We start from the raw sequence: 25,738 nt of genomic DNA on the forward strand, positions 1-25,738 counted from the left end.
GATAGAACATCCCCATTCTCTCAGTGTGTGGGTGCACCCCTCGTGGTCCTGAGTTCCTTGCCCGTGCTCCGTCTCCTTCTGCTCCTGATTTGGACCTTGAGATTTCTGTCCCGTGCTCCTCTGTCTCTGTCTCCTTTCATCGCCTGATGAAGGTTAATATTCATGAGGATGCCTATGTGTTTGTCTTTGGGTTCACCTTCTTACTTAGCTTCTCTAGGAACATGCATTATAAGCCCAATGTCCTTTATTTATGTCTAGAAACCAAATATGAGTGAGTACATCCCATGTTCCTCTTTTTGGGTCTGGCTTACCTCACTCAGGATAGTGTTTTCTATTTCCATCCATTTGTACTGTACACAACCTTAAGTTTACAGGGGAAAGTTTCATCTGTAAGAATGCCAGTCATTCTCTATTCCTTCACTCTCTTTTCATCTTTTTGTTACTAGGGATTGAAACTTTAGCTTAATGCTTGTTAGGCAAGTGTCCTGTCATAAGCTCTCTTACTCCTCTGCTTTCAATTAGTCTTTCACAGTTTTGGATGTGGGATAACTGGCTCTGTTTTGTAAATACAAAGTAAAAAATAAGAAACTGATACAAATTCTAAGCAAAGCCCAGTATAACGCACTTACTTGCTACTACATTTAGCTTTTTAAAAACCCACTCTTTACTGTAAAAAACATACGTTAGATAATGACTTGGAAAATAGGCTAAGTCCCAAGGATATGATTATGGTACTGCCAGATCAAATAGGCGCCTGCCTAGTATCTCTGTTCCTGGGCACTGAAAACACCATCTAGAAATCACATTGCTTTGTACATAGATTACGTTTATGCTTCTGACCACAGGCCAGCATCAGAACTAGTGCACAGATGCAACAATGCTCTGACCTGGACAAGACTCCCAAGATCACATAACCACTTACAGCTGGGAAACTAAATGCAGCCAAAGATTTCCAATAAAACACAGAATGGCGAGGCATCTCCTCATTCGGCTTCCTATGGAATAGAGTTTTAATAAATAATGAAACATGAGAAAGCATCAGGCAAATAATGCCTGGTTTTCTTTGCTGTGATGTCAACTGGTGAGTAGGGTAAAACCCTCATGATCCTTGGTTTCACCATTAACATGTAAATCTTCTGTAATATATTAAAACCACTAAAATGAAAATAACACCAACAAATATTTTTTTCATTTATTTCACAACTTGCTTAATTTTGTATGGTCTTATATATTATTAAATAACTATAGGCAAGGAACTGTATTTGATGGTAAAAATATAACAAGAGTGTTAGAAGCTTCTTTTTAGAGGATCTCAGTAGAAAAATGCAAAGTGCTACAAAAAAAAAGGTGATGTCCAAGAGGAATACCACATGAGGAGCAAGGCTGTTCTTACAAACACACACATCCATAATGTGTGTTGCTGCTCTTGCTTGGTTCTGGAGGACAACACCAGGAAGAACACTTACAAAACACATTAGCATTTGAGCTTTATATGCAAAGAAGAGGACGAATACTGTAAAGGGCCATTCCCTAGGAAAGTGACTCTCCTTCAAAAAAATTACAAATAATTAATGTAGTTCTAATTTATCCAAGAATGGGGATTCAATGGGCCATGAGCTATAAGCAACAGCTAAAACATTAGCCAGTGCTCACTCCGTAGCTTACCCTTAGTTTCACATGCCAATCAAAGAATTATATTTAATCTTGTGAAGTAGAGGCAATTATTTTACCACTTTTTGTTTTAAGATAAAAGAGTCCAGGTTGTGGAAGAGTTAAATACCCTCCTCAAGGTAAAAGAACTGAACTTGATGCTGAATTATTTTTTTTTAATAAACATGCATACTTCATAAGCAAAATCCCTGCAGGGATAAAAATACAATAAAAGGAAAGAAAGATGAACTTTGTAGAATTAACAGTAGATGGCACTTCCAAAGAGAAGATCACTGAACCTGATACTCATAAAAACTATTCAAAATAAACCAAACAAAAGCATAATATGGATGATTACTAATGACTCATAGGACAATAAAATAGAATTACCAACAACTCCATTATTTTCAGAGACTGAGGTCAAAGTTGGGGTCATGGAGATGACACAGCTCTCCAGTGTGTCCAAACAGACTATAATGCATAAAGTATTGAACTTTATTGTATATAAATTATATCTACTAAAATCTTAATAAATGAGAACATTATTTAAACAATGAATAATTATACATTTCACTTAAAATGGAAATTCAAGGTTGGAATTTACACAATGTTAATAATTTTTACATAATACTAAGAATATGGCTTCTTGTTTTATTAAATTTTTCTGTGTGGATGTGTTTGAATATTAATTCCTCTGGCATTGGTATACCAAGTCTTAAAGAGCTGACAGGGCATACATTTTTATATAATATCTAAAAATATTTCAAAATATATAAGACAAGATGAATACTCGTGATTTTTTATTCATGATAAGCAGGGTTAGATCGTTGTTGTGGGATATTTTGTGCACTCTGATACTCCTGAGACTTGCAATAAAGTAAAACCTGAATCAGGCAGCCAATGCTGTGGACTACCTGCCTGGAAATGACCATAGAAAAGCCAGTAGTTTGGATAGAGAAGATGCACAGGAAGGAAAAGGCAGGGACTAGCATTTCAGCTTACTTTTTTTCTTATGAGATGAGGAAAGAGATGCATCTATTACAGTGTCTCTGGCCAAAAAGTAAGAACAGCCAGGTGTGACTCAACCTCTCTGAGCTAGTAGGTTTTCACCACAGCCTTTTACTCTGAATCCCATTGATAAATGGAATGATAGAGACTTAATTTGAAACTACATATCGAGGTCACAGCAGAACCAGGGCGGTGGTACCAGAAGCTTGTCCACATGGCCTTTGACTATGGGCCTGGGGGGCTGCAGATGACAATTAAAATATCAATAAATTCATGTGCAGACACTAAGCTGACAGAAAAACATGAGATAATATATTTAATTACAAGAATAATTTATGATTTCCATAAATCCAGACTTTTTTTTTTCACTTCAGATTTCACGTCAATCCTGAGCACCAGGCTTGAGAGAAATCTAGTACCCTTACAACCGTCTCTGGCCACAAAGCCATTTAAGAATAAAATATGTCATTCAAGCTCGATAGCTGTGTCCTTCATTAATAAAAAGTTAGCATTCAGTGTATTTCATGTAAGAAATACTTTGTTGTTAAAAATAAAACTTTAAAATTGAAGTGGACATATATAATAGAATACACAGCATTTTCCTTAAGCTAAGCAGTAAAATGCATTTCAATTCTCTGACACTATTAAACATTTACCTGTCCTTTTCTCACAGTGCCTACCACTTTTCTTTAGACAGAAGGATAATATTTCCTCTCAATGGAACAAGGGAAGTGGCACCTTTCCTGAAAATGCCTCTGTAGTACAATACAAAGGGCACAGAATGAAATATGTTAATTCATTTAGACCAGTGCATGCTGGCACTTGTTAAATGAATGTTAAAAATTAAAACAGAACGCCAAGGACATAAAGGGTTGCAATGAAATATATTACACTGAATTCTTTCCTTATTACTTTATTATGCAAATGAAATCTGGTCTGAGTTTGTTGTATTTGGAAATCAGGGCTTGAGGGAATGTTTAAAGCGTAAATCTTTCATTACTGTGAACATAAGCATCCATGTGACACTCAGTGTATAGGTGCAGGCTAATTCCATCAAGTACTGCCAAACAATCCAAAAATTAAATGTAGGGAGAAAAGAGAAAGAATTAAATCACCTGATTTTAAAAGCATAACTTTGTATGTTATTCCCAATGGATAACAATTTTGTAAATAAATACCAGTATTCATGTTAATTAACATTTATTTTAACTTTTGGTAGAAATTACCCTGGTCCTTTTTAATGAAAAAATAAAATATTTGAAAATACAAACATTTCAATAATACACATAAATTATATTTTATCAAACTACTGTAACTGTGTGCAAAAGAATTCTCTGGAGATTCTATCTCAGTCTGAGTATTTCTTTAAATACTTAAGAAGACTAACAACATTTTTTCTTTTCATAGTTGATATCACATTTCACTACGGATAAACAGAAAATCAGTGTACAAACAAAACTGACTTATTTCACGCTTCATTTTTTTAATGTTTCATTTAGTTTAACTTTTTACAAGGTGTCTTGTTTCTTTTGGAATACTTCCAGATAAAAATGTTCTTCTTTAGGTAAATTAAGAAACCTAGCTCTCATTAGCTTTGTTTTTCAAATGTTAATAAAATTCTCAGCATTTCAGATATTCACAGTAACTTAAATATTCTCAGCAAACTGACACAGAAAATGCCAGATCTTCTTATTTAATAAGTTCTTGTCTCCCCAGATAGATGAAGAAAGACAATTATTTCATCCAAAAACTGGACATATATGAAAGAGGTGCTCTCCAGGCCATGAGTTAATAGGGAGCTATTGGCAATGGCAGCTGCTAGGGGATAGAGTATCATTCTTTTTAAAGGGTCTTTCCACTGGTAAGTTTCTCATGCTTCAGTGAATAGCCCCAAACTCATGAACATATGGGCATCACTAATTGGACTTAGTGGGTTATCAAGAACGTTTTAAAGAAGATATGATGTTGGGAAAGGGACATGTTATAGGGGATATATATATATATATATATATATATATATATATATATATATGAAGAAAGGAAATAAGGGGTGGATATGGTCATATATCATTTTTTAAATGTATGAAATTATCAAGAGTGAAGAAGAAAATTTAAAACTATCATTTGTTATGTGAACCTATAAAGTTACATATTATATAAAACTTCATGAAAATGCAAACTAATCACATTTTCTTGAGTTAAATGAACATATTTCTAAAAGTCAACTTCAAAATTCCATCTCTGTAATCGCACTTGTTCAAGGAGATAGATAGAGGGTTAACTTTAGGCAGGCCCCATACTATCATTATTAGCATTTAAGATTTTTGCCTATAAAATAAGGTAGCTATCTTCACTGACAGATGCTATGCAAACCTGGTCTGTTCCTATCACAGTTTTTCTTTTTTTCTGGGGTTCACCAGTTACCACACACAATCTCGCTGATAGATGACAGGAGAACCTTACAGCAGAACCTGCAGTTATCAGCAACCCTACTTAGAGACTTGCACAGCTGTGCTGAGAACCCTACAGCAGAACCTGCAGTTATCAGCAACCTTACTTAGAGACTTGCACAGCTGTGATGAGAACCTTAGCGCAGAACCTGCAGTTACCAGCAACCCTACTTAGAGACTGCACAGTAGCACTCTGTACTTTGCATCACTGTCAAAAAATGCTTGGGATACATTTATAACTTGGACGTTTTGAGATTCATTCCACTGAAAACAGATCAATATTTAAATAAATTTAGCAGTATTTACTTACTAGGATGAGCCAAGGGCATTTCCTTCATAGCAAATGGATCATAAAGTTTTATTCCACCACATAACTTTCCTCTGAGCCTGTCGCTTTCATTCCTAACATCTCACTTGCCTAAAATTAGACATTTTAGGCTAGTGTTCTTTCTTTTGGATTGTAGTGAAATATGAGAGAACAGAAATGCTAATAACGCCCAGCACCCATTTGTTAGTGTTGAGTGTCAGGCTGCAAGAAAATGAGAATGCTGAAATGGTCCTCTAGAATAATACAGAAATGCAGGCATTCTCTGTGTGGGTGTCTTTGTCCTTGAGATCAAGACAAAGGATGCAATCCCTCACTATTCTCACAGGAGATATCATTGTATATGATAGAGATATGATTAGAGACATGTATGTACATATTATAATAAAATGTGGAAAACTAGAAAGAAACAGCATGTCTATAATATCATCTTAGGTAGAACACTACTAAAAATGGACCACAAGCCTCAGTCCAGTAACCCTAAAACATTCTGAAAGCAGAAATAAGAATTTGATTCATTAAATTGCAAGACTCGGGGGACAAGGAACAAATTGCAGTACTAAGTTATACCTTAAACTTTCCGATAACTGAGTTTCAAGAAATACATGAGATTAAATAAATATTCAGTTATTATAGTCATCAACTCCCTATTTAATCTCTATAAAATAATCTGAGAAAAAGACTGTGATATTTGTCGATCAAGGCTTTATCTTCATATATCAAAATGTACACTAAAAACTCTCCCACTTACATAACTTTTCAGATCATCTTCTCCTCAATGTACATTTTAACACAAAGTAACATGGGAAATCGCAGCACACATAACAAATAAAAGGCTCCCTTTAGTTGTTAAATGAGTTAATGGATTGGCAACTCCATTCAGCCATTTTCTCAACACACAAGATGTTCTAACTGCCATCATAAGATCTCAGAGCCCTGAGAAACAAAACTTGCCAACCCCAGGTTAATTCTTTCCACTTGGGAAGCCCACTTCTGTTTTCTACTCAAGGCCTACTAAGGTTATCAATTTTCCTAGGTTTCTCTATGAACAGTTCTTCTTTGCTCATATTATATATATTCCTTGAGTTTATTTGTGCAAACACATGACATATGCGTTTGTACTTGTTTGTAGGTATGCACACATGTTTGCATGCTTAGAAGTTCTGAGACAGTGAGGGTTCCTCACTGAGCATAAAGCTCAACAAGTTGATAACACAAGTTGGCCAGTGAGCTATCCATGCCACCAAACACGGCTTTGTGTATGTGTACTAAGAATCTGAGTCTGAATGCAGGTCTTTAAGTTTATACAACAAGTACTTTAGAAACTAAAGCATCACCCCAGGCAAAGGAAATTTCTACTCTATTTGCCTAATAATGAGAGTTTTCAATATTTTATGATTAATCTCTGAGCTTCAGGACAAGTTGTGCCCTGTATATTCATCACCTTTACATGAATCTCTTGATGAGAAAGCAACTTCACTGAAGCTAAGACTTAATTCAGCCCCTCAATAAAGAACAATGATTTCCATGTAACAGCTCAGTAAGTGAAAGAAGGTGGATCCTCGACCAAATCCTCTGCCTCACCCCAAACTATTTCCACTGTCTCTAAACTATACCCACTAATCTTCCTAAATCTTTATTTCCACATCTATCAACATTCTCTGTCTTCTGACTGAAATCCCACTCACCTGGTCAGGATACCATAAGATCTACTTACATGTTATCACAATAACTTCCTAACAATTGCTTCCCTGCACACTTGTCAGGTTTCCTGATTCTTGCATAGCAGTTATGTGTCTTCAATTCATCTATGATCTTTTTTATTTTTATTTATTTATTTTGGTTTTTCGAAACAAAGTTTCTCTGTGTAGCTTTGGAGCCCATCCTGAAACTCTCTCTGTAGACCATGCTGGCCTCAAACACACAAAGATCCACCTGCTTCTGTGTCCCGAGTACTAGGATCACCACTCAGCATATCCCTGATCTTGAAGCCTTCTGATTTTAGAATTACAACTAAAATTCAGTATTTCCTAAAAACCTTTGGTCAAACTACCATCAGACATAATCTTGAAATTCCAGTTGTTTTCTCTACACCCAAACACTATCAGGTCATGAGGTTTCCTAGGCCTCCAAACACATAATATTGGATCATGTACCCATTGCCTCACATGTACCACAATGAATTATAATTCAGCATGAAATTCATAACATTTTTATTCTATATTGATTAGAAAATCTGCATCTCCCTCAGTTACCAGAACATTCCATCACATACCCTGCAGAATTAGGCTCCATGAGCCTTCATCAACTTCAGTTATAAAATGAAAACCTCAGGGGAGAATATTGTCTGTCTTCCAAACACTTTTGGTGGAACTGTGACCAGTTTCGAAAACCTTTTATATTTTTTTTTCTAGAAAAAATAATTGACCCAAGAAAAAGCTAGCATGGCATTTTTCTTCATTTACTAGCTTTAATTTGTCTCTACTAAGATTAAAGACTGTCCAGAATCATGCATACAAATGATTTATTTCTATATATATTACATACAAAGATTCTACCAAAGAATGATTATAATTTGCATTTGTATTTTCAATACCATTATTGAATAAATAGCTCAACTCTTCAATGTCCTTTTTAGCATTCAGGCATGTCAATATCTATTAAAATTGATGAGTATTACAGAAAGGTATTAGAAAGCGGATATGCATTCAGTTACTAGCTTAGACAGAGACATAATCTCAGGCCTCTAACATCATCTAGTTGTATTTCTATTATAATTCTGTCCTGAAAAATTGGTTGTTACTGTCTCTGGTTCACTTACACATATTGATCTCTTCAAATATAAGGAAGCTTTTATTGCCACATCAATTTTTGATCTTTTGCCCTTCAGCAACCTTAGACATTACTTAAACACAGATGGTTAACTGAATGTCAAGCTCGACAAAACTACACATACTTGAAATTCAAATCTATTAATCTGAAAGTTTTATCAAAAGTAATTATGAATTAGTTTTAATAAATTTCTTGCAAGCTTTTTTAGATGACTACAATAAAATTTAAGCTGTAAATGTGCAATAAAATAATAGAACAATAGATCAAATTGTGAAGATAAATATGTACGATTACTGTTTGTCAACAAAATTTCAAATAAATAACGATAGTCAATAAAAACCAGCAGTTTCCTATGTTTCATCATATTTAAAGTACAAAATGATCTACAGATGAAACAAAACTTAATCAGAAAAATAACTACATAAAGACAGTACCCTTTGTTACTTAAGATTATTATAGAGCTACAGTAATGAAACAGCCTGGTATTTGCATAAAAACAGACAGGAGGACCAATAGAATCAAATCAAAGACTGATAATAATCCACATATCTATGAACATGTGATTTCGACAAAGAAGCTAAAACGTTACATATAAAACACCACATTATTTTGCTTCTCCAGTGGGAGACTCTCTCTTTATCCTTGATACCTGTGAATATTCTGAACGAAACACAGATGTCTAAAGCTAATTAATACAGAAACAGACAACTTGTAAGAGCAATGTGCAGAGAGTGGGATTCTTTAGAACACTCAGCAATAAATAGGTTGACATTTTCACATACCTCCCTTTACGAGATCTATGTAAAAGAGGAGGTGGGAATGTCAAAGTGAGAGGAGGTGAATAACTTCAAGGAACTTGTGAGGTAACTGTGTTACAACAAGGCTATGTAGAAATGAACTTATGAAGATTATGACAACATCTATGAGATCTAGCTAGTGCCAGACAAAACCCTAGCATGCAGAAGAGGAAGTGTGCACGAATTCCTACCAAAAGCTAAGAACCTATTTGCAATTGGTAACTTCTGTAAGATGGAAAGTAAGCTTTCTCAGTGGAGTGACACTGGCCATGATGATACTCTAAGGTAGGCCTCATGTTCAAGGTTGGTTGGCCAAAATAAATCACACACCATATCACTTGTTTGTATGAGTATATGTATTTTGGGAGGACTGGTATATATTTTTCTTTAGCTTTGAAGAGACCTAAAAGAACATGAACTTATGGGTGAGTCTGTGAGGACTTTGTGGAGAAGAAGGAAAATATATTATATGAAATGATAAACATATATAATTAATATAATTTATATAAGTATAAATTATTAAAAATAAATAAAAACAAAGAAACAAAAGAACTATGATTTCAATAACAAGATATTCAAAAGAGGCAGATATTAATAGCTATTTTACAATCAGTAAAGAAAAGTTTATGCTTTGAATATAGTCAGGAATACCCTTCTAATGGCACAGCAATCAATGAAAACTATATTTAAACTATGTCAAATTATGTAGGTCATAAGAAATAGTTTGCTACGCTTATGTTTGATCAAAAGTGCAATACTTGCTTTCAATGCTTTCTGCAAGAGAAATTTTCTATTTTGATGAGCGCAGTATTTAAAAGAACTGATACACAAATGACACATCAGTAGACCACCACCAAGATCTTTTATAGGGAAGAAGATATTTGTAATTAATAATATTGAAATGAAATGATTTCACTAATTTATCCTAATATTCAAATTTATAATGCATTCACATAAATAATAAAGTCTCTTCCTTACAATTTTCTAATAAGAGCTAAATCAATTCATCTGGATTTTGAGAATGATCTGTGTGCTCAAACCTTTGTTATTTATAAATATTGATTATTAATGTTTTACTCAGTTTACATGACTCCAGCATTGCCCACTGTTTTGTAATGAATCATTTTACTAGCATAACGAAAGTGTTACAAATGTTATAATCTGCTAAATTAATACTTGAGCAGAAGGAAATTTAATTTAGAAAAAGGAGACCTCCAGACTATAAGGCTTGAAATTTATGAATGTCTGAGAGCAACTTTAACATGCTCTTAAGGAGAACCAAACCTTAAACTTCACTGGTTTCATAACATATGCAATCCAGCTTAGGGACAGAGCCTTGCTGTATCATAAAACTGATTAATTATTATGTATCTTCTGTTTCCACCCATTTAAATCTAGGTACTAATAATTAAATGTCAAATGAGACAAATTTTTATCTCCATAGAACAAAGGTTCTAAAGAGGCAAACATAAAATAAAATGTAAAACAAACTAGGAAGGCATAAGGAGGTAAAGGCTGTGAGAAAATTAAAACTAGATAAGCAAGATGTAGATACAACATACAACATTTTTTACATGTGGTTACTTCAGCTTAGAGGTCAGGAAAGGAGCATTGTTATATGATATTTTTTCTTCCCAACTTATCAAGCTATAGCTTTTAAACACTGTATAAACTTAAGTTATACAATATGATGCTAAGATATCTGTATACAGTGTGAAATAATAGCCATATCAACATAAGTAGCATATCTCTTATCTCAGATACCTGTATTGGAGGGTTTTGTTGTCCATGAAACTGGTGTGGTGATGTATTCTTTTCACAAATGTCATCAATAGAACTGGGCATTAACTATTACCACTATTCCGTACTAGACCTCCAGAGCTGATATTCACCATAAATAAAGTTACATTCCTCTTCACCATCCTTGGAATTTTTCATTGATGAAGTCATGCTAAAAAGTGTTTGTTGATCTTTTAGGTTTCATTTATAGAAGAGTGGAAAATCAACAAATATTTCTTCAATGTTTCAGTCATAAATACCTCCCACCAAAATGTCATTTAAATAGTTTAAAAGGTACTGACCAGAGAAAGGCCTTAACTATGACTTAGGTGAATAGAAAACAGGATGTGGTGCGAGGAATGGTTGTGATGGACAGGGGGATAGGGCACAAAGAGAACACACTGGGCCACATGAGTCAGGAGCATACAACCAAGCTCCCATACAATCAAGTAAAGATCCAATAAAATACCAATGCTAGCTCCCACTACAAGAAATTATATCAGAAGAGATGAGAGTAACATCTAAAGAAGGGCATCTGTAGCTTATTTTAGCATGAAAAGAAGTTCAAGGTACAAAATATGATAATGAACAACCTAATGCAAAATATAACTCAAGTTTAGGTACTTCCTTTCTTTGATTTTTGTTTGTTTGTTTGTTGCTTTTATTTTTTTTTTTTCGCTTTGCTTTTTAGGTATGGGATTTCTCTGTGTAGCCTTGGCTGTTCTGGAACTCACACTGTTGGCCAGGTTGCCCTCAAATCATAGAGATACACCTGCCTCTACCTCCCAAGTGCTGGGCTTAAATGCGAGAGCCACCAACTGGTAATGTTTATATGATTTCAGGATCTTACTTTTTTCAAAGTTGGGTGAAATTCTTTAAATGTATTCTCATAGAGATTAAAAAAACATTTTTCATCCTACTCTTGAAGTTACAATGAGGAACCATTAATTGTAGTTGCATCCTGAACATGGAATAAAAAAATATCACCTCAATATTAATAACGAAACACCTTCTGACTTGGGGCAGGCCTATCTTCAATGAAGAATGTTTCTTTCAAATTGTGAGTGAGCTTCATGTGACTGTCATTAAAATAAGAAATAAAGAAATGAATTGCCATAAACTTGGTAGCTAAAAACAATTAAAATGGCTTCTCTTGGTTCAGAACACCAAAAGATCAGGATTAGGGTATCATATGCACTAGTCATAGATTTAGTGTCAGTACTAATCCAATGGGCTAGTACCTCCATCTTTAGCTAATCATATTTAAAAATATTCCATTTCCAAATAAAGTTACTTTCTTTTTAAAAAAAAGATTTGCTTTATTTCATTATGTGCATTGGTGTTTTGCCTTCATGTGTGTCTGTGTGATGGTACCAGATTCCCTGAAACTGTACTTACGAACAGTGGTGAGCCACCATGTGGGTGCTGGGAATTGAAGCCAGGTCCTCTGGAAGAGCAGTCAGTGTTCTTAACTGCTGAGTCATCTCTCCAGCATGAAGTTACTTTCAAATTTTCCAACATTACAGGAATTTTGGTTTAATACTGTTCAGCAATAGCTATTTTAAAATGTGGCAAATTTCCTTGAAATCTGAAAATTCCTACATGATAATATATTCAATTTTCTTAACAGTATAAAGTTACAGTCTGAAAGTAGAAATCCACGTTGTTTTCAGCTGTTGGAAAAACAATGTTTTGCCATGTTTTCTTCATCTATTGGTCATGTTTACATATAATCTCTGCTCTCTACAGATTTCTAGTTGTATCTTAAAATAATTCTCTCCAGTGGTGTGTTACTTGGGAGACAAAGGTTGAATTCTCACTCTCTCCAGATCGTTTTGTCATGACCTTTTAAAGGAAGCAATCATGGAGATTCTTCCTTCAATCTGGCATCTGAAGCACTGGTCTAAGCAATGGAAAAAAAGGATTAAATACTCAGAGTAAATAAGGTATCAAATATGTCACATTGGGAAATACTGATGGTTAACAATGAAAAGCAGAACCACAAGAGTGAGAGACATTTAAGGTGTGTTTTTTGAGACTGCTTGTTTGGTGACACCTGTACAAACTCTGAGAAAAATGAGACAATGAAAATATGCAATCAATAACATTCCACAGAGAAAAATGAACAAGGAAAGGCCCTGTGGTAGGACACAGGAAAGGAGTTAGTGAGAGGGGATACTGGGCATGTAGTCACAGTTACTTTAGGGGCACTGGCACATGCTAGCAGATTTGATCAGAAAAAGGCATGTTCTGACTTAGGCTAGAAATTTTGTATTCTTTGAACACAGAATATAGGATTTGTGAATGTCGCCTGGGAGAATATTGCTAAGATGACAAAGATTTGGGGGTTAAACAACTAAACCTGTTAGAAACTAAGACAGAAAAAGTACTGGTGGAGAAGCATGTGATAAAAGATCAGTTCCATTTTAGACAGGTGTTATCTGAAATGTTTTTTAGAAACCGAAGAAACACATAAGGCTTGGCTATGATGTTTAACTATTAGGAGAGAAGTGTGAAAGAAATGTATAAATTCATAAGTAGTAAAATTATAACAGGGCATTTTATAAGTCTGATAGGAATGGATGAGTGTAAGTGTTGGCATATTTGATCGGTATGCTAAATAACCAGACCAGCTCAAAACAACAGATATAATTTAATAATTGAAAAGGGGGGAAACTCACGCTATCAGAGTAAAAGGTCCGAAGTCCAAACTGGTCCTGCAAGCACCGGCGGCACGCACCTATCTACACCCGTTTATCTACCTGGGCTCCAGGCGGCCACATCCTAGCCAGATGTGATTGGCTGAGCTTCCCCATCAGATGAGGATACGTGTGCAGTAATATGGAAATGACAAGTGGAGTCCCTCGTTCTGGTCTACCTTGATATTAGTAGCTAAGGTATGAAGATGAATAAACATGTGAACCTGCTGGAAATGAGCAGTCAAGAAGCTGGAACATCAGGAGACTATGGTAACCTTGCTGAACTGTAACATCAGTTCCATAACCAGGACAAAATAGTAACTGTTTCAGAAATATTTAAAGTCAGAAAAAAATAATGACTGAAATTGGAGGTTTGATCCAGTTATATAGAGTCTTCATCTTCAAAGACGCATTTCTGGTAATGTCACTTTGGAAAGATTCTGAGTAGTTTTGAGAGAGGATATTTGTGGTTAAGGCACCAACCTGTGGTACAGAAAATTTTCATAAGATGATTCTTAATTTCCACAGATTGATACAAGAAGATGAAGAAATAGAAAACAAGATGCTCGGGACTTGGTAAAGAGTCGATTGCACATCAGTGGAGGGTCTGATGAAAGGGACGATGTTGACTAAATGCAACCGACTGAAGCAACAGTGTAAACCTGCTGGAGAATAATTGTCAGGTTCTGGGAAGCTGTCCTTGGAGGTCAAATCACTCTCCATATAAGAAGTAAGTAAGCCTGTTCCAAACAGATACATTAAAAATTAAACATATTATGTATATATGAGACTATTTCAAAGGAGAGAAAGCAAAGTAGAACCACAGGACATCGCAACAGTGACATTAATGAATGAAGGATCAGCAGTTTTACTTTTTATTACTCCTTTTAAAGTGCAAAGGGAAACGGTTAGGAAAGTTACAATGCATTATATGGAATAAGTAACAACAGGGAAAGTGTTTTTTTTAATATTTTATAACGGAGGTAAGCAGCTAAAACAGTGTGCTGACTAGTTTTTTGACACAGAATATCTGATTGGAAAGTAATCAATCATTAGATGCATTTGAAAGGATATTATATGTATACAGTCTTGAGCTAAACAATCTCATATATTGGTAATGAGACCTGATCGATAAGGTTCCCAGAAAAATCACTAAAAATATTCACATTAAGAGCGCTTATGTATTTGAAAAACTGATCTCATAATCTAGACTCTACTATAAAGTAGATTTTTGACTGTATATTTAGTGGTAAAATGCAAGCAATTTAAAAATTTTACACAAGGAGGCATAAAAATTATGATAGGATAAAATGTTCAAATTGAAAAAATTAAAATAAAGTTTTAGATTAACTTCAGTGTCAGTGTAAAATTCCAAGTTATTTCTCCTTTGTATTTTATTAGTATTTTGATTTTTCTATGTTGAGTATATTTTAAATGCATTAACCTGTCTAAAAGTTTTCACAAGTTATTTAATAATTTTTTCAATTTTTATAATTATCTTTTAATTAGTTATATAAAACAATAATGAACACACTGAGGTCGTTAAATTGAGAGGGAGAGGAGGCAGACACAGGAGGGGCTGGAGAAAGTAGGGAATGATATAAGGATTATACTCAAATATAGAATTTTTAAAAAATAAGCTAATTTTTTAAAAAATAATTCAAAAGTAACATTTACAGAACATAATTTACATAAGTTTTTAAATGTTTAATAAAATTTTTGTTAACTACAAGTAATAAACTAGTTTTAGAAATTAAATATTTATAAAAATCATTTATATGCTACAGATATAATTTTGTTCTGTTACTGTTTTACTGTTATTAAAGTACTTGATTTTTATAATTACATTTTTTATTATGTACAAAAACTAAGCCAGCCGGGCGATGGTGGCGCACGCCTTTAATCCCAGCACTTGGGAGGCAGAGGCAGGCGGATCTCTGTGAGTTCGAGACCAGCCTGGTCTACAGAGCTAGTTCCATGACAGGCTCCAAAGCCACAGAGAAACCCTGTCTCGAAAAACAAAAAAACAAAACAAAAAAAAACAACAACAAAAAAAAAACTAAGCCAAACCTTTAGAGATAAAGCCATGTATTTTCTAGAGAAAATTTTCACAATGAAACTCTCATGGCACTGGCATAATAAAGATTTTATAGATAGGAAACAAAATAAAATTATATTGAAACCATTAAAGGGAAAAAAACAATATATTCAATATGAGATTAAAATGATGCCTCCACCATTAAAAAAATAATTGTTATTCTTATAGAGGTCATAGTTTCATTCCTAGTTCACATATAACAGCTAACAATAATCCTTAAATCTAGTCTAGTTCCAGGTGATCCCACATCTTCTTCTGGCTTCTGTGGTCACCATGCAGGCATATGATCTATATATATGCATGCAATCAAAACACCCATACACATACACACACTAAACATATCTCTAAAAATAATGTATTTCATTTAATCATAATTTAAAATAATTGCTCTTTTGAGAGAGAGAGAGAGAGAGAGAGAGAGAGAGAGAGAGAGAGAGAGAGTAACTCACTGGGATCCACCTGCCTCTGCCTCCCGAGTGCTGGGAATAAAGGCATGAATCACTGCCGCCCTGCTTGAGAACATATTTTTTTAAAGTAAGGCAACAGTTAATCCAATTAAAAATGAACAAAAACTGAACAGTTAATGAAAGACTACAAAATGAAACAAAAGTATATTGAACATTCTATAGTTACCAAGGAAAGCAAATAAAAATAACAGTGGATACTGTAAGGGCATGGAAAATTTTAAGAAACTTTGCTTGATCAGGAGCTGGTTAAGGCACTGGGTTCGAGCAATTTTGCAGCATCAAGGGTTAGCTGGAAACAGGAACCTTTGCAAAAGTACAAACCAACTGTCCCTGGCAGCTAGCCCCCTGTTGATACCCAGCTTTGTGGTCTAGACAGGAGCAGTAATAACTGCTTGGGGGGAAAGGTGGAGGGCATGCACAGAAACAGAAGTAGCTGCTTAAAGAGGGAAGAGAGTGTGCAGAAGTAGTCCATACCTTATACTTAGCAAAATCAACCCCCTTGACCCTCAGTAAACCTGGCTTGTGGTTTTTGCCTATATATGTCAATCCCAAATGTGGAGTGGGAGCTTTCCCTACTGCAGTGTGTTGTGTGTAGTGGACAGCTCCCAGCTAGCTGGACTATGTGCATATGCACTGAATAAGCCTTGCTTTTGCATTCTGGACTTGACTGGATTCCGATGGTGTCTCTCTGGGCACAACAGATACAACAATACCTTAACTAAATTGGCTTAAAGTTAATACACATGACTGTGATGTGCTGACAAGGATGCTGAGGTTCCAGAATGTTCCTACACTGCTGGGGGGAAAAGAAAACAGTCACATAAGTTGTGAAAACAGATTGGCAGTACCTCACAAATTAAACACAGTGTATGACTCAGTATTTCTACTCTTGGTATTTTTCCAGGAGTTGTAAAAACATATGTCCACATATAGACATATACATAAATGTACCAGGATTTAACCATAACAGTAAAAAAAATGAAAACAACTTAAATATCCATTAAATGAAAGGATAAACAATTACTGTCTACCAATGATATGACAAAGCTTGAATTTCAGAGGATGCCTCACACATAGGCCTTAGGCTCTAGATCGTCACTGTTCAGCTGTCAAGATGCAGAATACAGAGCAGGTGCTTAGATCACAGGGCAGAGCATTCCTCAGTAGATCAATGCTACTGTAAAAGGAAGAGGGCAGTGGGTTCTCCTTACTTGTTCTCCTATCTGAAGATATAATGGCCTCACTCTGGAATATAAGGCAACAATCTGTCATCTTAGAACCAAAAACATAATCTGCCAGTGAGTTGATCCTAGATTACCAGGTTTCAGGAGCTAGAACAAATAAGTTTCAGTTCTAACAAAATTGTACTCTGCCAGATATTCAGTTTGAAGAAAGCACTGATAATGATCATCACTGTGATTGACCTAACAAAGCCAATGCTGAACAAATGTAGTCAAGTGTAGGAATTGATGGGTACACCATTCCTCTCTTCAGATTTCCCAGAATATATGACCAACCAATGTTTATAAAAAACAGACTAGTAAATGACAAATTAAGTGACCAGAACTATAAGGTAATATTTTCCCATGGATGATATCACGATCATGAGGAAGAGCGAGGAAACTGGTTTTCAAAACTCATCAAAATTAAATTAACCACTTGGATAGATACCTCAATAAGATGATCTGACATTTTACAATCCTTAATTGCTCCCAAAGGTGTATTCATTAGGGGTTTCCTCATTTATTAGCATTGAGATCTGTTCTATAAATTGATTAATTTATTCTTGATCTTTCCATTTTAAAGCTTCCAGTATTGTTTTATCATCCTCATTCATCATTTCTGATTTTTTTTCTCTCCATGAATTTCCTGTATGAGTCAAATATCCACTAACGAGATCCTTTTCAAAATCCTCAAAACCACTCCTCTGTGGAGACTGATTCCACAATACCCACTGGAAATGCCATTCCCTTAAGAACTCCTTCCCTGAAAGCAACATTGCACGCACAGATATGGAATGACATTTTCTAAGCTTCTGTGTGATAAAAACCCTATTGACACTGAAACATAGACAATTATGGAAGGAACAAAGAAAAGCTTCTGAACTACCTATTGGCTAAATTGGGATGGCAAATTAAATTATCAAGACCAATGAAAGATACTTTTAAATATTCAAAGCTAAGGTTATCTGTCGTAGCAACAAATTTGTGGCCCACTTTTTTCTGTAATAATTCATTTGTTTATGTAAATCATGAACATAAATTCTATGATCATGAGAACACACAAAATATAAATCAGACCATATATTAGCAATGCTAATTAAGCCCCATAAGACAGGCACTGCCTTCTGTAATAATGGTAGGAATGGACAAAATAAACAGAAAATGTACCTTAATCATTTGTTTCTGATACAACACACCCCTTTTATAGCACTGATTGCCAGTGGATGCATCTTATTTTCCGTTGTCATTTTATTGGTTAGTTATTTAGTAGAGCCATCCGTCCCCTCTATTCAGTTATCATCATACTTAATAGCCTTTATAGAAACTAAATTCATATTTCCCCTTTAAATGACATAGACTCTTACTGATTTTACTTTCTTTACTTTCTCCTTACACATGCTACATGCCCCCTGATAACATAGAATGGATATCCTGACATTCCATTTATATGATTTTCCTTTCTCTTTTTCTTGATACACATGAAAACAAGAACACGTCTTCTGGTCATTTCAGTGTTTATGATGCCTGTATGGTAGGTTGGCTCATTTTGTGAAACTAGAGAATGAAGTCAAGATCACATCAGTGATAGTCATCTGACCACTGAGACAAATATACACACAATGTCTCCTTTGTTATGATTTTATCGTTAGCACTGATATAAAGCATCCCTCAAATAATCTTGATTAAATGTGTTATCTGATCTTACTTAATATTAAAAAAAATTATTAGAAATCTAGCCAACTATTTGTGGCTAGTGAGGTCATGACTCATAGAAGACAATCTACTGCTACTACTTCACTAAACCAATATATTTTTCTACTGCCTTCTAAACACTTAGACTCACAAGCTCCTTGTGCTCATAAGCTCTCCCCCGCATTATAGAAGCTTCTTTTTGTAGTAGAAGGAGACAATTGCAGAAATTAACAACTAGTCAAAGAACAGAGAGTAAGCAACCCTGGAATCCCATCTCCAACTGAAAGAACTGCAAGATAACTCTTGCACCTAAGGCTCAACGCACATTCTAGAAGAGGGGATGTAGAGATCGTAAGATTCAGAGGATCAGGAAGTCCATTGCGAGATTGTACCTTCTATGGAAAATCTAAACTCATGAAATTCTAACAACTTGATTGCCTAAAGAAGATTGAAACAATTTCAACAATTAACATCCTGATGTAGATGGGAGAAATCACATGGGACCTCACCCCTATGTGAAAAGCTATAAGCAATTGATATCTACTGGAAGAGAATTGCTTTGCCCCAGGAATGAATGCCTGATTGATTTTCCAAAAGCAAGTGATTAGTCTGGGAAATACACACATGCAAGCAACAATGGACAGACCCAGCAGATTGTATTGGTATGTTTATTCCCTTATATGTAACAACAGGGTTAAAGAAGAGGACTTGAATTTTTGAGAGGAAGTGTGGAAGGTAGATATGGAATAAGTAAGAGTGAGGTAAAAATGTAATTATACATTAAATAAATAAGAAAAATGAGTATTGCATTTTAATAGTTTACAGAGGTAAATCTATGAATAAAAATGTACATATATGATATATACACACATACTGTGGTGAATTAGAACTTAAGAAACTAGTTTTTAAAATATCAAAATTAAATTTTACAGTAAGGAAGTCATTTTTGTTCTTAAGAGTTTGCAACATGAACAACTTAAATGAGTTATTATTCTATTAGTTACCATCTAACTTGAATACTTCTATAAATAGATAATTCTTAAATCACTAATTATGTGAATCAAGATAAAACCGTCCCTGCTATTGCAGTGTATGTGTGATTGTATCCTTCTAAGTGTCTGTGCCTTTCTAACACATTTCAGTAACACCACTGCACCTAAGGACATGTTAGGATTCCTCTCCAGCCACTCAAAATTTTTTAAACTCTCTTCTTTATCCTAGCTTTCAATGTAGAATATAGTAATTCTTTCTACACCAGGTTGAGTTATGATCAGCTAACTTATAGATTTCATGTCTCTTTATTTTTGAAAATTACTTTATTCCTTCTGCTGTCATTTCTCTCCCAACTCTCATGCAGCAGGATAACTCCCCTCCTTCAAGACCTTCAATTGTGAGAACAGCTTTTCCGTCAGCAATCACTCCTTTCTACTTTGTAATGGGCCTTAACTTAGGAGGCTAGGGTGTGTGATGCTTCAAACCATGGCCCATTTGACTGAATTTGTCCATGACTCAGGGCACAGCCCAGTATTCAATAAATAAAAGAAATGTATCACTTGTTTCAATTATTTAATGATTTCTTTTGCTTGTTGAGCTTTTAACATAAATACATCATTTCCCCCTTCCCTTTCCTTCCTCTAAGCCATCCCATATATTTTCCTGATCTCTTCAAACCATGCCGTCTTCCTTCATTAATTTTTGTTACATAAAATTGTATGTGTGTATGTATATATTCTTAAATATATAAATACACTCTCCTCAGTCTGTATAGTGTTCCTTGTGTCTTTGCTTTTAGGGCTGAGCATTTTATGTTAGATAACCAATTGGTATGCTCTTCCCTAGGAAAGACTTTATCGGCTCTCAGCATTCATTAAATGCCTGTAGTTTTTCTCTAGGGTTGAGACCTCCTGCCCTTTCCCCTATGCACTTTATAATGCTTAGTGCTGCTGTCCTCATTCAGTTTTTCTTTAGGCAGCCATGTTGCTGAGAGTTCATGCGTGTATTATTTGACATTCGTAGGAGACACAATATTAGAGAAAACTCACTGATCTTTAGGTCTTACAATTTTTTCTGTCCTGCCTTCCACAATGTTCTCTGAGTCATAAGTGAGGACGATGTTTTGTAGATATATCCTATGGCACCAGTCTTGAGAACTCTGCATCTTTTTTCCCTCTGGTTTTGTATAATGGTTCCCATTGGTTGTAAAGGGAAGTTTCTTTGAGGAGGGGTGAGACCTACATTTATCTGTGGGTATAACAACAAATATTTATAATGTAGTTAGAGGATTATGCTGTTTGTAGGTTCTCTACCAATCCATGATGTCACTAGTCCTGCATAGTAGCCTGTTTCCAGTACCAGTCTTAATTTCCTTCTAGCTGAAATGGTCTTAAGTCCAATTAGAGAGTTAGTAGTTACTACACAGGTATGGATGCCCCTAGAGTAGCCATTGGTTTACTGTGTCATCCTGGTCATTGCTGTGGCTGATAGATATCTTAGTTGGGAAGAACTGTTAGTTGCTTTCTTCCTTAGGAGGCTTTTAGTACCATGAAATCTAGTCCTCAGGTAGGAGGGTTTCAGGCCAGTTCCAAATCAAGGACCCTGAATCCTGGGTCTGAAGTGCATGGTTTCTTTAGCAATATGGTCTTACCTTCCACCTTTGGGAGTCAATCAAGAGCAAAGCAATAGCCTGTAATGTTTTGGGAGTCTCCTGGACAACCCTCATCAACAACTCAAGAGAGTGCCTTTCATGCCTGATGTTGGTACTTTGGTAATAATCTTCGGCTCTTGGAAGAAACATTGTCAGCCCAGATGAGAAGATTTTGTTTAAACTATTTATACATACCTATGCAAAGGCTTACATGTATGATAGTTTGTTTTCTGGCTTTTTATTTGAATGTGTATTCTTTACAGCATGAATCTTTATGGGATTTTCAGAAATCCTGTTATTTTACCCACTTCTACTTCAGCATTTATCACGTCCCTCTTCCTATTTAGAATCCCACATTCTTTCCTTTTCCCAAGTTAGATTTTTTAACAGCACTTCAATATCATTGCTGATTTTGAACTATACTTTCTAAAAATTTACTTACTATTAAGAATTTTACTTAATACTAAATGTACTTAATATTAAAACTTCAGAGTCATGTCAGCAAAGGAAAAACTTTCCTAGGTATGCTTCAACTACCAGCCTTGTGAGGTTAGCAGGAAGACTGCCTTTTATAAGAAATCGGTATCCCAAGACACCATATCATTCAGCAATGTTAGGTTTCAAAGAAACCCAGGACAAATGGCTGAGGAACCAGATCTCTGCAACACGTATTGGAGATGCAGAGAGAGACGGAAGGCCAGAATCCTGGCTCTGCATCTAGCTATTTGACCTGGGTTTGCTGGAGACTTTACAAATACCTTGATCTTAGACTTTCTAGTTTCTGAAACCATAAAAAACAAATCCCCATTGTGTAGGCAACACCAAGCCTGTGTCATTATGGAAGTCCTAACAGACCATGACAATTTCTTACAACTGAGTCTATGTTCTCAAAATAAGATCCAGAAAAAGTACTTTGCTTCACAGAATCATATTTCACATTCAGAGATTTAGAAGTCTGAACTAAAGGCATAAATCAGCAAAGTTGCATGTTTTTGGTACTTGTAGAAAAGACCACTCTAGTTTTGCTGAGTTGGACTATAGTATTTCTCTGTGACCAAACTAGATGTCTCCTCTGCACAAATGCTAAAGTTAGCATTCTACACCGACACAATACATCAAAAACACTTCTGCTTTCAGTCAAGCAGCAGTTCAAGGACTCCAGCAAAGATGCTGAGTAGCTGATTCTAGAGTTTTCATCAAACATCAGGAAATCCATTCCATGTTCATTCATCAAAAGTGAACCCGTAAGGTCCTCCCCACTGAATAATGGTGGGAAAAGGGCTGAAAATACACATGAACTATCTATACACCAAAAGTGGCAGGCCCATTTTGAAAGGGGGAAGATACTTATAATCTTTCCAAGTGAGAAAGATCATTTTAGCAAGATGTCCAAAACACTCTGAACTAAAACTAATTTTCAGGAATAGTCCATGCCTTCTAAGATTCCTCCAGTTGAACAGTGCCAATTAAATTGCATTTATTTTGACTAAAGATCTATAAATTATTGCATTAAAATTATATTACATCAATTAAAAATGAAAAAAACAGATTAATTTATAGATTCAAACGTTCAATCTTAAACTCAAAGGTAAACATTTATTTTGTATGTATATATTATAAATATTATTATTAAGCATAGAATCCATTATAATTCAAGGCATAGAACAACCTTGAGTACATTTTGAACTTTGTAATTCACATTTATCATTTTTGAGAAATACATATACTTTGGATTTTGATATCATAAAGAACAGAATAAAAAAATGCAGACACCTAAACTCATGCCTTACTTAAAAAATCACCATTTAACATACATTGTCATATTTGTTTATAATTTGTTGCTGTCTAGTCTTTGAAACTGGCCCTTAAAAAAAGAAAATATTAGGTAAAGTGACTTTATAATATGCCTAAAATTATTTTTGCTCGTAACCTGGAGCTAACATTCTAATGGCCTATGAAACGAATGTGGTCATTAATGCATTTTGACTTAACAACTGGCTCTTACAGCAGCTGCTTTAGAAATTATGCAGCTGTCTTATCAAATCTATCTCCAACTGTCTACATTCCCCACCTGTCTCGTTCTAGTATTTCCTTTCTATGTTATGTGCTTGATCTTTAAAAATGATTGTCTTGTTAAAGCAAAGACTTGGGATTCTACCTAATCTAAATATTCCTCAACTAATTCTTGATAAGTCATCAGAGGATACTGGAATGGTAGAAATTGGAAGATATGTTAGAGTTTGGCTAGCTGCTGTCATTTCTTCCAAAAAGACACCTATGGCTACACGACTATACCAACTTCCACACTTTTAAATATACATGAACAGTTCAGCTAAAATGTCCTTCTAACTCTGTAAGACAGATCTCATCTATTGCGATTTTCCTGTTTGGTTGTGCACCAGCACCTCTTTCTCCACGACCACTCACCCCTCAGTGCAGGCAGCAGGGATCTCTCCTTCTTGTCATCGCATTTATTACACTCGCTGAAGTACAGGAGTAAGAAGACGTCAACCAGGACCCACATCAGTGATGTGGCCAGGACCACCTTGCAGTAGACAAATCTCCTCATGCTGGATTTCTAGTTATATGGGAGACTGAAGACGAATGTTCCTGAGATAAATCCAAGGCAAAGAGCTGAACTCCAGGACAAAAGCAGGATGCATCCCACTAGATTAGAACAAAAAAAAAGAGAAAGAATTGTCGTTATGATACAGGAAGGTTTTGCACAGAGGAGAGCTAGAATACAAAATAAATGACTTAGTTCATTCTCCCAGATATATCAGCATCCAGGTCCTCAAATGCAAAACTAAAACCCTCACAGGCTTTACCATTCCAGGTCACTAAGATTCTGACATATGGTCCATGAACTCTCACAGCTCTGCTGATTGGGACTTTGACAAACTATTTGACTTTTATCAAGTGGTGTTGACTCTACCTTATACTTTATTATTCTGTCCTCTATATCACTAGGATGTCAAGGAGCACACTTCAAATTTGCCTTGACAGAGTTCTGTTAGTAAGACAATATTGTATTGCAACTGTGAAATAAGCCTAAGAATAGCTCTTCTAAAGATTTGCTAGGGTTAAGTGTGATCAAGTTTACAATGGATTTCAAGTAATAGCTAACAACTAACAAATTATTTTAAGAAACAATTGACAATTAATAATTAGCCAGAGGGTAGTGGCAGTGATGTATGCCTTTAATCCTAGCAATAGAGAGGCACAGACAGGCAAATCTTTGCATTCAAGGCCAGCCTGCTTAACAATGTGAATTTCAGGACAGTCAGAAACCTTTAAAAACAAACCAAAAAAAAGTTTTAAAAAAGGCTCTTAGATGATTAGATGATCAATTTATAAGCTATTTATGAAATAAATCAGTATTTGCTAGTTCTAAAATTATGTGGTTTATATTGAACGATGCACAGGAAATGTATATCATAGTATATAGTGTGTATTTGAACTATTTATCAGTGAGAAACAACATATTGATGAAAAATAAGCAAAAAAATATGCATTGTAAAAGAAAAATAAAAGAGGTATAAAATTTTTCAGAAGCATCCAAAGAAATATAAATTAATGCTTTATACATATTTGTTTATGTATATTGCATTGAGGATAACTGTGCAACTAGTTTCTGTGTAACAAACACATCAGATCAAAAATAATCTGATATCACTTGCTTCATTTAAAATAGCATCAAGTATGAATCTGAATGGCAGTGGTAGTGGTGAGAAAATGAGAGTAATAGAGAGAGGGAAAATTCTAATTAGGATATCTTGTGTTGGAGGAAAATCTATTTTCAATAAAAGGAAAAATTACCAATCAAGTAGAGAGTCCTCGATTAGCATGTGCAAAGACCTAGGTTCAATTTCCAGTACCACAAATAAATGAATAAATATCAAGTAAAGTACAAATTGCTAAATGTAAGCAAGATAAATAACATAGTTTGGGCAGAGGTACTTTAGGTGAATAACATTAAATACAAAGATAATTGATATACTTCATAATTATGTTTCAAAATAGTAACAAAAAGTGCAATTTTCTAAAGTAAAGAGCTTTTTAAATTAATGTAAC

At 34.9% G+C, this 25,738-nt stretch overlaps 1 protein-coding gene across 1 annotated transcript in view; it reads right to left on the reverse strand.

The window, feature by feature from the left end:
- The window catches only part of Galnt13 (polypeptide N-acetylgalactosaminyltransferase 13), a 474,675-nt gene that overhangs the window by 383,932 nt on the left and 65,005 nt on the right, over positions 1-25,738 (reverse strand). Inside the window, exon 3 of the mRNA XM_075985188.1 lies at positions 24,092-24,331. Within this exon, the coding sequence (XP_075841303.1) occupies positions 24,092-24,233 (142 nt within the window). The 5' untranslated portion in view covers positions 24,234-24,331. The remainder of the gene's footprint in view (positions 1-24,091; positions 24,332-25,738) is intronic.

Source organism: Microtus pennsylvanicus, chromosome 9, assembly GCF_037038515.1.
Source record: "Microtus pennsylvanicus isolate mMicPen1 chromosome 9, mMicPen1.hap1, whole genome shotgun sequence".
NCBI classification, from domain to species: Eukaryota; Metazoa; Chordata; class Mammalia; order Rodentia; family Cricetidae; genus Microtus; species Microtus pennsylvanicus.